The 13,327-nt window shown below is 35.6% G+C and overlaps 1 protein-coding gene across 1 annotated transcript; it reads left to right on the top strand.

Moving 5' to 3' along the window:
- Nucleotides 1-533: 533 nt before the first annotated feature.
- Nucleotides 534-4,808, top strand: LOC127130799 (plasma membrane ATPase 1). The gene is made up of 14 exons (XM_051059764.1): nucleotides 534-587; nucleotides 729-848; nucleotides 920-1,018; nucleotides 1,443-1,580; nucleotides 1,666-1,800; nucleotides 1,945-2,124; nucleotides 2,264-2,470; nucleotides 2,559-2,678; nucleotides 2,876-2,995; nucleotides 3,080-3,202; nucleotides 3,283-3,387; nucleotides 3,477-3,621; nucleotides 3,714-3,863; nucleotides 4,795-4,808. The coding sequence occupies exons 1-14, from the start codon at nucleotides 534-536 to the stop codon at nucleotides 4,806-4,808; spliced, it is 1,710 nt and encodes a 569-aa protein (XP_050915721.1).
- Nucleotides 4,809-13,327: the final 8,519 nt, after the last annotated feature.

Here is a 13,327-nt window from a genome sequence, read left to right as displayed (position 1 = left end):
CTAAGGTGGGGGTTTAGAAAGCGCTTTTGGAAAGCGCTGTCTAAGGCATATCTTAGAAAGCGCTTTCCACAAAAGCGCTGTCTAAGGTCTAATTAAAATTAAATTTCAGACTTCTATTTTCGTTCTCAGTTCTTTTTGTTTTCCCTCCTGCGATTAAACCCCTCCAGCGAACCCTAACAGCGAACGAGAATACATTGTAATCATTCGGTTTCAATACCAGAAAGTGTTTGAAGAATCGGTTTCAGAACGTCATTTGTACTGCGGTATGTTCTTCATTTCTGCATTTTTTCATTTCTGATTCAGTTCGTCATTTCTACTGCGTTTTGTTCGTCTTTCACCGTTTCCGAAACCCGCAATACGTGAAACAAATTACACAAAGGTTATTCGTTATCGATTGCATAATTTTGTAATTTTGTAATTAAGGTATGCCCATAATTTTGAAACAAATTATGCCCATTAGGTTCCATAATTTTGTAATTTTAACTCATTTTGATTTAGAGCTCAAAATTGAAGGGGAGCAGAAAATAAAGAAAATGGTGGAAGGGACTATGTCTCTTGATGCTGTTATAAAGGAAGCTGTTGATTTGGTATGTCAAAACATGACACTGATACATGTGTCTGTGTCTGTATTGCGTCGATGTGAAACACTGAGACGTGTCAGACACTATACACACCTTCCATCAGAAGTATTAGACATTTGATAAATTTGGAATTTGTTGTATGTATAGGAGAACATTCCTATTGAGGAGGTATTTGATAATCTAAAATGCACAAAAGAAGGTTTAACCTCTGAGGAAGTACAAGAGAGGCTTGACATGTTTGGATACAATAAACTTGAAGAAAAAAAGGTTAGAATCCTGACTTAAGTGCTTATATAGTTTCTTACCAAATTGTTATGTAACTTTAACTTCTTGTACAGGAAAGTAAAATACTGAAGTTTTCAGGGTTTATGTGGAATCCTTTGTCATGGGTTATGGAAGCTGCTGCTCTCATGGCCATTGCTATGGCACATGGAGGGGTAAGTCTCTTCCTTTTTTTGTTTGTTTTGTTATTTCTCAATGGTTTTCATTATTTCAAATCATACAAAATTAGAATAACTATGAAACTGTACTCTTATAACCTTTGGTTAACTTGATTTGAAAGTTACAAATGTTATTCATTTTACAAAAGGATTATGGAATACATACAAGAAAGATTTTGGTGGTAGAAGTTTGTTAAGGTGAAAAGTCATGTTTGAACTTTCAACTAGTGTTTTTAAAACCAGACCGTCCAGTTTAACTGGTTGAACTAAGAACCGATTAGTCCGTCTGCTGGTTCAATCAGTGTGTTTCAACTTATTGAACCATTATCTAGAAGTCTCACCGCTAGATCTTCGGTCCTGGTTTTAAAACAATGGTTTTTAATATCAACCGGTTTAATATAACAACGCTTTGATTATGCAGGGAAAGCGAGGAGATTATCAAGATTTTGTTGGCATAATTATTTTGCTAATTATAAACTCAACCATAAGTTTCATAGAAGAAAATAATGCTGGTAATGCAGCTGCTGCCCTTATGGCAAGATTGGCTCCAAAAGCAAAGGTTCTTCTTCTTCTTCTCTTATAATCTCTTTGTTATCTTGTCTTGCTCATAGTTTCTTTGATTTCTAATTATATTTGATTAATAGGTACTTCGTGACGGAAAATGGAGCGAAGAAGATGCTTCGGTATTGGTCCCTGGAGACATAGTTAGCATCAAGCTAGGGGACATCATTCCTGCCGACGCACGTCTCCTTGAAGGTGACCCTTTGAAGATTGATCAGGTAAAATCTATAAAGTACTTTGAAATTACTGATGCATGATTCAAGCGTCACAACGAATAATATCTTCCACGAGTTTATTGATGTTGATATCAGATTCTAGATTTCTTGTAATTGAAGTTATGTTTTTGCTGTTTGTACTTTTAGTCTGCTCTTACCGGAGAGTCACTCCCTGTGACTAAACATCCCGGAGAAGGAGTATATTCTGGTTCAACTTGCAAGCAAGGAGAAATTGAAGCCGTAGTCATAGCAACTGGAGTTCACACATTTTTCGGAAAGGCAGCTCATCTCGTCGAAAACACAACACACGTTGGACATTTCCAACAGGTACATAATATACTAAATAATGTATCGCAGACAAAAGCGATTTGTTCAAATTCCACTATACTTACATTGTTATAGCCACTATTTGACATCACCGAATGTTGTGATAGTAATGCTCACTGCGTGACAAATATTATTACAGGTTTTGACATCTATTGGAAATTTCTGCATCTGTTCAATTGCTATTGGAATGATTATTGAAATCATTGTGATATACAGCGTCCACGGATATGGTTACAGAAACGGTATTGATAACCTTCTAGTGCTACTAATTGGAGGAATCCCTATTGCAATGCCAACTGTTCTTTCAGTTACAATGGCTATTGGCTCACATAAGTTATCTCAGCAGGTTTGCAATTAGTACATTGATTATTCCAACATTTCAGTAACTTTTTAAAGATGTTGTCAAGTTTTGATCATATGCATCATTGTTGCAGGGTGCTATAACAAAGAGAATGACTGCTATTGAAGAAATGGCCGGAATGGATGTGTTATGCAGTGACAAAACAGGCACATTAACTCTTAACAAGCTTACAGTGGACAAGGAAATGATTGAGGTTTTAATCTTATTCTTTCTAAAGATAAAATAGAACATCGCAATTACTTGAGACATAAGTTTCTTTTTTTGTCAAAAGTATACAAACAGATAAATATTAGTATTCGGAAAAACCCGAGTTTGAATTCTGACTGAAACAATCTTTGACCAGGATGTATATTAACTTTGTTTCCCCTAACAATCATGAATATCTGGCAGGTTTTTGCCAAAGGTGTTGGCAAGGATTTGGTTGTACTTATGGCTGCAAGAGCATCAAGGATGGAGAACCAAGATGCAATTGATTGCGCAATCGTTTCAATGTTGGCAGACCCAAAGGAGGTACAGACTCTTCAAAGTTTGTTTTCCATCATGTTGTGTAGTTGAAATTTGGTTAGTATACTAATAGTCCTTTGGTTTCGCAAGGCACGAGCTGGAATAAAAGAAGTTCATTTCCTTCCGTTTAATCCAACTGATAAAAGAACTGCCCTTACATACATTGATGGTGCTGGTAATATGCACAGGGTTAGCAAAGGTGCACCAGAGCAGGTAATACATAATTCATTCTCGCTTTTCAAGAACCACGCAACCTACCGATCATTGATAAACTTTTCTCATATACTGTGTAGATTCTCAATCTTGCACAAAACAAGGCAGAAATCGAACGGAAGGTTCATGCGATGATTGACAAGTTTGCAGAACGTGGACTTCGTTCTCTTGGGATTGCAAGACAGGTTTATTTCCCTCTTACGAATTCTTCATAATCGGATAAGTCAATTATCATGTATTCTTTCCTTAGCACCGAAGTTTTTTTTTCATATAGGAAGTACCGGAGGGAAGTAAGGAAAGTGCAGGAGGACCATGGGAGTTTGTTGCTCTTCTCCCTCTTTTTGACCCTCCGAGACATGATAGCGCAGAAACAATCAGAAGAGCTCTTGATCTTGGCGTTAGTGTCAAAATGATCACTGGTACGTTGTATCACAGTACCACCGTCATTTGAAATTGAGTCAATGATTTTATATAATGCAAACTATACTCATGCTACAAAAAAAACTTTCAGGTGATCAACTCGCAATAGGTAAGGAAACGGGAAGGCGTCTAGGGATGGGGACTAACATGTATCCTTCTTCATCACTGCTCGGTGAAAATAAAGATCAATTAGGTGCTGTTTCCATTGATGATATCATTGAGAAAGCTGACGGTTTTGCTGGTAAAAAGCGCTGTCTAAGGGGGGGATTAGAAAGCGCTTTAGGCAAAAGCGCTGTCTAGGGGGGGGGGGGGGCTTAGACAGCGCTTTTTGAAAAGCGCTGTCTAAGGTATACCTAAAAAAATTAAAATAGGAGGGTCTTAGAAAGCGCTTTTGGCCAAAGCGCTGTCTAAGGGGGTGGGGCTTAGACAGCGCTTTTCAAAAGCGCTGTCTAAGGTATACCTAAAAAATTTAAAATAAGAGGGTCTTATAAAGCGCTTTTGGCCAAAGCGCTGTCTAAGGGGGGGGGGCTTAGACAGCGCTTTTAAGATTTAAAAAAGCCCTGTCTAAACCTTTAGCAGCGGAGGTTTAGACAGCGCTTTAAAGCGCTGTCTAAGGCTAAAAAAAGCGCTGTCTAAGGTCTTGTTTGTTGTAGTGATTCCTTCTTCATTACCTCTTTGAACTTTGATAAGTTCTTTAAGATATTCCCAGTTACTAGCAAGTCATCGACATGTAAGCAAATGATTTTTATATTTTATGCCACAACCTAAATATAAACACCATACTTAGATTTGCATTTGAGGAATCCCAATCCGACAAAGTATGAGTCGATCTTCTTGTTCCATGATCTAGGTGCCTGCTTGAGACCATAGAGCATTTTGTGCAACTTGAATACTTTCATTCCTTCCTCCTAAATCACAAACCCAGGAGGTTATGTGACATATACATCTTCATCTAAAGGTCCATTCAAAAATACTGATTTCACATCTAAGTGAAATGTCGACCAACCTTGCTTACATGCCAAGGCTATCACTAGTAGAACAATTTCCAATATTGCGATAGGTGAAAAGACTTCAGAGTAGTCGAGTCCTGCTCGTTGAAGAAATCCTCGAGCTACCAGTCTTGCCTTATGTCTTGCTATCGACCCATCAACATTGTGCTTAAACTTGAACAGCCACTTCACTTTGATAGCTTTTGTATGGGTTGGGGAATTCGGCTAACTCCCATGTGTTTTTTCTTTTGATTGCTTGTACTCTTCAACCATAGAAGACTCCCACTTCATATTCTTTAAATCCTCGTTGTAGTTGGTTGGTTCAGCACCTGCAAGTAAAGCAAAATGAACAAGTTCTCCCTCTGTTGTGACTTCATTATCACCAACCATTTCATAGTCTTGAAGCCTTACTGGACGAGCTCTAGTTCTTCGAGGTATCTGACTTGTGCTATCCATAACCTCTCCAACTTCGAATGTTTCAGGTATGTAAGCAAAAACTTCGACTTCAACTGGAATATCGATAATATCTTCGACTTCGACATCATTACTTGCTTCATCGAAATCATAACTCATCAATAGCTTGTCACTTGCATTACTAAAATTCCAACCCCAGGAAGAAATTTCATCAATCACAATATCTTGACTAATCATAATCTTCTAATTAATTGGAATGAACAACCTGTATGCTCTAGTCTTATGATATCCTACCAGAATCATAGGTTCACTCATGTCGTCAAGCTTCCTTCTTCTTGCATCAGGAACATGCTTGTAACACATAGAGCCAAGCACCTTCAGATGACTCACTAATGGTTGTTTTCCAATTAACACTTCTTCAGGAACCTTGTTCTTTAGCTTCTTGGTATGGCACCTATTTAGTATATAAACAACAATTGAATTAGTTTCACATGATAAGTATTTTGGCAAATTCTTCTGCTTCAACATGCATCCTACCATGTCCAATATGGTCGAGTTTCTTCTTTCTACTATTCCATTATGTTGAGGAATATAAGGATAAGTTACCTCATGATCAACACCATGTTTTTCACATAATGCTTCAAATATCTTGGATGTGTATTCACCACCCCCATCTACTCGCAACACCTTGATCTTCTTTTCACTATGGTTTTCGACAAGAATCTTGAATCTTTTAAAGATTTCAAATACTTTGTCCTTTTTATTGATCACATAGATCCACAACTTTCGACTAAACTCATCGACAAACAAAACAAAATACTTGTTTCCACCAATTTTATGCTCCTCAAAAGGACCACATATGTCTGAATGTACAACTTCGAGTATGCAGGAGGATCTCATTGGCATAGTCAAAATGAAAGACTTCCTGGACTTCTTTCCGACTAGACAACCTTCATAGATTTTATCGGGCATCTCAAGACTTGGTATACCAGTTACCATATCTTGAGTGATCAGTTGATTAAACGATCTAAAATTTAGATGGCCAAACCTCAGATGCCACAACCAACTATTTTTATGGTCGACAACTATTTTCAGACATTGCACCTCAGTCAAACTGATCATGGTCTTAAATTTTTTATTCTTTCACAGAGGAGATTTCAAAACCAAGTTATTCTGGATGTTGAAAAGTTATAAGGCTCCATCTTTCATAACCACTGAGAACCCCCTTTCGACCAGTTGTCCAACACTTAACATATTGCACTTTATTCCAGGGACATAGAGTACATCTTTGATCAAGGCTTTCGCTCCATTACTCCTTTGAATAACTATGTTCCCAGTACCTTCAGCTTGCAACAAGCTATTATCAACAAGTTTTACCTTGCTCTTCTTCGACTCTTCGAAATATACTAACCATACTTTTTGACCAGTCATGTGATTTGAGGAATCAGATCTTGGATTCGACATGGTCATCTGCAACTGCATCCATAATCACCATATCATATGAATCATCTGAATCTTGACGTGCAAGGTTCGCTCCTTCGTCATTGTCTTTTGTTGATCCCTTGTCTTTCATGTACCAACAATGCTTGGCCAAGTGACCCCACTTTTCATAATTATAGAATTGCACACGTTTTTTTCTCTTCTTTGACTTTCTGATAGGAATTTCCTTCTCCTCTTTTCGAGGATTTAAAAGCTCTACCATAGAACTTATTATTGTGAGGATTCGACCAAGACTTCTTGCTTTGATTCTTGTCGATTTTTCCTTTGAACTTGTTGGAACCACCATTCTTCTTCTATGATGGAGCATGTAGTGCTTGTATCGAGTCTTGAACTCCTTTTCTTTCGACAATCCTAATCTCATGCACCTCCAACGAACCAACCAAATATTCCAGTTTTAGGGTTTCAAGATTGTTGGATTCTTGAATAGTTACGATAACATGATCAAAGTGAGAGGTCAATGTACACATTACCTTCTCAACTATCATATTATCGGTTAAGATTTCACCATAACCCTTCATGAGATGAGGGAGTTTCCGCACCTTTGACACATAGCCTGTAATCTTTTCATCTTGTCCCATCGACAACAATTCATATTATTGTTGCAAATTTTGCAACTTGATAATCTTGACTTTGTCGCCTCCTCTATAAGAATATCATATGCCTCATTCGCCGATTCGGCATGAATGATTCTGTTGAAATTAGCCGCATCAACCGTTGATTAGATGTAAAACACTGTCTTGCAATCCTTCTTCATGACATTCTTATGAGCGATTCTCTGTGCGTCGATTGCATCTTCATCAATCGCAGGAACACCATTAGTAACCACTTCTAGGGTTTCATGAAAGTCAAATAGAGATTGCATCTGTTTTCTCCTGTTATCATTTATCTTTCCAGTGATTGATCAACAATAACCCACAATCCTGAAAACACGATCTCTAAGTGCGATTCTTAAAAACACGATCAAGAATCTAACCAGAGCTCTAGATACCAATTTGTTAGTGCTTGAGGCACTTTTTTTGAGGAGAGAAAGTGAGAATAAAGAAATAAGGATTGTATTATTGAATTTAATTTAATTGAATCATAATACTGAATTACAAAGTGTCTATTTATATAGACCTAAATGACTTGAATACTAAGTAAAATAACAAACTACACAACAAACCCTAAACCCTAATTAGCTTTGGACTTGGGTCACACAACTTAACTTGTATTATATCTAATATCTCAACAAGAGCAAGAAAAGGCCAGTGAATTTATGCGTTATGCTGCCATATGAGTCTTTTGTAAGCTCAATGAGAGCCTGCTTCATGTGTTATGCTCATAGAAGAGCTTTTTTTTAAAACAAGGAGAACATGGTAGATTCCTGCGTCGTGCTTGCGTATGATTCTTTTGTAAGCGCAAAGAAAGCTTGTTCTCCTGATAAGGTGTTTAGATTTCTTGTTTTGGATTGCCGCCAAGAAACCTTATCTATATTTCGATCGCCATCTCACATTTTTAAATCACCATCGTATCTTTATTTCCTAAAAAAAACAATAAATATGTTATGGATCGATCTACTCCATCACCTATACATGTATCAGCTTAACATATCTTATCAACTACTTTAGTTTTGAACTTTCAGTTTGTAATGTTGATTACATGCAATACTCGTGAAGGTGAGTGCTAAGTAATATCCTGTGGATTTCAGTTGAGTAATGGAGTCTTGTTGTGAAATGATTGGATCACAAACATCCTCACATGCACGCTTCTGTCCTTTGTCTTCATCCTTATTGCATTGACTTTAGATAAAATTATAAATAAGAAATGATTCTTATAGATAAATATTTTTTTTATCAAATCATTTAATGATTGAAATTCATTTAATGATTGAAATTCATTCTTATAAAAATAAATAAATAAGATGATATATATTCAAATTTGAACTCTTGTATCTGATATTCCCACGTTTGATATCTCAATAAAAACTAACGATTAAACTGAATTATATATATGAGATGCAATTCATATATTTAATGATTTATCTCTCTAATAATCATAGAGTATAGACAGCACCGGATGATTCTAGAGACTCTTCAATAATTTATACAATAATTATACTACTAATAGATCATATGGGGTGTAAGATTTGTTTTGCTTAGTAAAATACTAACACTTTAAAGTTTCGTTTTCGGAGCAGTTGGTTGGCACATCTTGTGCTGTTGTGCTAAACACCACCTTGTGATTTTTCCCATTATTAGAAAAAGACAATTGTAATAAACCAACATACGTAGATATGAATTAAATATTATAGATTTTATTGAAGTTCTAGAAGATTTATGAATTAATATTATTAATAGATTTAAGAGATTAATTGTACGCATTCTAAAAAGTTTTATACCGTCAATATACCACAATCATCCGTTTGTATTATTTTTTAAGTGGTTAAAATAAAAGTCAAACATTCTAAATAAATCAATGATTGTGATTAATTGACAGTGTAAAAAATCTTTACACTGTCGGTGTATATCAATTAAATTTTAGATTTAAATGCATTGTTAATCTTTGCTAGATCTTGGGTAAGAGTTTGCTGAACATAAATAAAAAGATGAAAACAGTATGATAAAAGTTGTATAAAATAAATTCTAAAATGTGTGTTTACACTAAGTTTTAGGTTTGATTTGCCCCCATCAATTTAGGCAAATTTGATGCAAATAGATAATCCGACAAATCCTCTTTATGATACTTTAAATTTTTTAATATAAATCACACATTCACATTAAACATATCGATCAACAATATTTTACATAATAAAATTCTCTAATTTATTCTCGCGCACTAGAAAAAAATAAAAGAATGATTTAAATATAATTTTTTGCATTTGAAACAAGTAATTTTGGTGTGTAATTTCAGTTTGCACAATATCTCTATTTATAGAGAAATCCGTATCACTTGGTGAAGAGAAACATCTTTTGAATTATTGAATATTTGTAAAAGGTATATTATATTACCATTCAAAATTAAGTGAAACGTCTCATTGGTCCAGTGGTTCCAATCGGTGTGTCCATCGACATTATAGTTACACCACATATTTCAGCCACTGGGCTATTTCCTTCCTAAATGCACATCTGTACATTGAATTAATTTGAACGACTTATTCCAAATATATATTTTGGAAGTTCTCCAACAATTCTCCATCGTTTTCAGAATATATTTAAATATATTATTTAAGAAATTTCATGGTTTCAGATAACGGTATCTTACGATTTGAACCATTACTTAGTAAGTTAAGTTTTGACTCATCCCCAAATAGATTGATAGGCAAGTTTTAAACCAAATATTCATTAGAACAAGTGTGCATAATTCACACATGAAATAAGGGCTTATGTCTCATATCATTTTCATGAGAATTTAAGAGTTAAGTCCTTTACCTCTATGAACCAACACCACTTCATTCTCATATATATAGACTATATTAGAAATGCACTCATAATTATGCATTACATCAAACATATTCTACATGTATATTAAGAGGAAAACATCATCCTACCACATTTATTCTTATGATCCAAGTACTTTTCAACTAATCATGCATAAGATTACTTATGTACTTTTGATGTATTTATAATTTATCATCAAACCATTATTGAGAATAACAAATGTGAGTAATATGGGAAGCCTCACATTGGTTAGAAATATAGAGACTCGAGCATTTGGAAGAACCCACACACTTATCACCTTAAGGTTTTGGGTGAATATGCGATGTGTCTCTCACAAAGGCGTGTTGCTCTTAAAGAAAATCCCCAAAGTGAAAAATAATCCCTCATGTTGACCCCCCCCCCCCCCCCCCCCCCCCCTTAATTTGTAGCTCGAACAATGGTATCTAAGCCTGGTTTGAGTGAAGGGATTGACTCACTTGTATTGAAAGTATCCCCACAAGGTCATGGGTAGAGTGTTCCATTGAAGAGTGTCAACGACAGTATAAGTGTATGTATTAAAAAAAAGCTTCCATTTGAGGGGGAATGTCATACCCTAATTTTGCCCCTAAATCAATAAATCAATACATTCATCATGACACTTACATCATGTGCATAATATGTCATGCATTTCTTTCAGCATAATGCTTAAAAAGTCAACCAGAATAAAATTTTATTTTTATAGACAGACTAGTTGAATCGATTTTCAAATATACGTAAAATTAATCGGCGAAAAATTTCAAGTTTCGGCTTGCAGTTTGTTGTTTTGTTGATCTACGGTTCACGTAGTTTAACCCGGCATGCTTGTTTATTTTTTCAATCCCGTTTACAATCATATTTTGATCAGCCTGGGGCTTTTCAACCAAGCATTTTTAATTGCAAAATTTGATCCGCATTTGTCTGTTTTGTTGGTGCACAATAGGAAGATGGTGAAGATGGAAGAGAGAGCAGAGAGAAAATTATAACTAACTTCTCACTGAAATCGAAATTCTGTTACAACTTTTTTTTCACAAAATGGAACTTGGATTATATACAAACAAAACTTAAAATGACATTCAAATTTACTCTAAATGCAGCTTAAATGAAAAATACCAACTGAATTTGGATTACACTCTAATACCATCCATTAATCCACATTCAATACTAAAAACAAATACATCAATTCTATACCTCAAATGGACAAAGTGTTCAGTCTTGATAACCTTGGTTAGAATATCTGCCAACTGCTTCTGGATGCTACAGTGCTCGACTTCAAGCAGCCCATTATGAACTTGATTTCTCAGAAAATAAAACTTTGTGTCAATATGCTTGTTGTTTCAATGCAACACTGGATTCTTGGCAAGGCTTATAGCTGATTTGTTGTCAATCATCAACTTCACAGGCTTGCTCGCGTTGATCTTCAAATTCTGCAACAAGTATAGAATCTACACAACTTGACAGGTAGCTAAAGCTCCTACAATATACTCAGCTTCACAGGTTGACAATGCAATTATTGGTTGCTTCTTGGAGCACTAAGAAATACGACCTCATAGATACTTGAAAAAAATATCCAAAAGTACTTCTTTTGTCAACTCTATCTCCACACCAATAAGAATCTGAATAGCATATCAGCTCTGACTCAGTTTCAACACCAGAAGGGAACAAAACCCCATACTTCAGAGTCCCCTTAACATACCTCAGTATCATAACAATAACTTGGTAATATGACCACTTTGGTTTATTCATAAACCCACTCATCACACTCAACATTAGAGTCCAACTTATGATTTGTTTCAGTAGGTGTGATTGCAGACTTGCAATTCGTCAGCTGAAATCTCTTTAGAAGCCCAAATTCATACTTCAGTTGATGCAATATTATACTATTATCAGAGTACATAATCTCTATCCCTAGAAAGTATGTCATATTTCCTATATCAGTCATCTCAAACTTATTCATCGGCACCTTCTTGAACTTAGCTATCTCATATGAACAACTACTTGTTAGTAATATGTCATCAACATAGAGACACACCATAATCACATTGCTATCAGTTGTATGTTGAACATAAACACCATACTCCATCTCACATTTCCTGAATCCTTTAAGCTTGAAAAATGAATCAATTTACAGATTCCAGGCTCTAGGAGCTTGTTTCAGTCCATACAAGGCTTTATGCAACTTGTACACCATACCCTCCTGATTCTTTTTCACAAATCCAGGAGGTTGTGACACATAAACTTCCTATTATAAAAGACCGTTCAGAAATGCAAATTTCACATCTATATGCATCAGAGACCATTTCCTATTCGCAGTTATAACAATCACCAATCTGATTGTTTCATGTCTAGCTACAGGAGTAAACACCTTAAAGTAATCTAGTCCAAATTTATGCAGAAATACTCTAGCTACTAACCTTACACTGTGTTTTCTAATTGATCCACTTGTATTTAGTTTCACCTTGTAAATCCACATGGCACTAGTGGATTTCTTGTTATTTGGAAGCTCAGACAACTCTCGGGTCTTGCTTCTTTCATGGCCTTCAGCCACACTTTCTTCTTGAGAGCTTCTTCTATACTTACTGGTTCAGAGTCTACCAACATGGCACACTAAATTCCTTCCCATACCGAGTTTATCTCAGTATCTTGCAACATGTCAAACTCTTTAAATCTTCTCGATGTTTGTCTGATTCTTTGTGGTCTCTGAACTTGTTCAAAATCTTCTTTAGATGCTGGAACAATATCAAATATTGGACTACCTTCAGAGGCATTATTACCACCAGATTCATGATCATTATCAAAATCTATATCATAATCAGATTCATCTTCGGGGTATTTTTTAGCATCAAAGTCATCTTCAGACTCTGACTCATCTTTCAACTCTTCTTCAAACTCAGAATCTCCTTCAATGGAAGATTCTTCTTCTGAGTTTGAAATATCCTCAGAAGTTAACTCAGATGTTAACATTGCACTAGAGTTGGATTGAGACTTGTTCCAATCCCACGCTTCTGATTCCTTCACAATGACACCTCTGCTGAATTCAACTTTATTAGTGACAGGACCATAGAACTTATAAGCACATGTACTGTGGTACCCTACAAACAACATAATTTTTCTTCTGTCATCCAAGTATCTTCTTTTAGCATCTGGAATATGTTTATAACAAAAAGAACTAAACACCTTCATATGAATCACACTTTGTTTATCTCCACTCCACTTCTCTAAAGGAACAATTTCCTTCAGCTTCTTGGTTGGACATCAATTGAGCAAAATGATGCAGTGGCAACAACTTCTTTCCACAAGTTGTAAGGGATCTTTTTCTTCTTCAACATGCTCCTTGTCATATCAAGCAAAGTTATGTTTCTTCTTTCAGA

Source organism: Lathyrus oleraceus, chromosome 3, assembly GCF_024323335.1.
Source record: "Lathyrus oleraceus cultivar Zhongwan6 chromosome 3, CAAS_Psat_ZW6_1.0, whole genome shotgun sequence".
Taxonomy (NCBI): Eukaryota; Viridiplantae; Streptophyta; class Magnoliopsida; order Fabales; family Fabaceae; genus Lathyrus; species Lathyrus oleraceus.
The sequence above is the reverse complement of the archived record's forward strand: the minus strand, read 5'-3'. Positions and strand labels throughout refer to the sequence as shown.

Coding starts and splice junctions, on each gene's coding strand:
- LOC127130799 (XM_051059764.1), top strand. CDS start 534: ATGGTGGAAGGGACTATGTCTCTTGATGCTGTTATAAAGGAAGCTGTT. Junction 1,801..1,944: donor ACCCTTTGAAGATTGATCAG/GTAAAATCTATA, acceptor TTGTACTTTTAG/TCTGCTCTTACCGGAGAGTC. Junction 2,471..2,558: donor CACATAAGTTATCTCAGCAG/GTTTGCAATTAG, acceptor TCATTGTTGCAG/GGTGCTATAACAAAGAGAAT.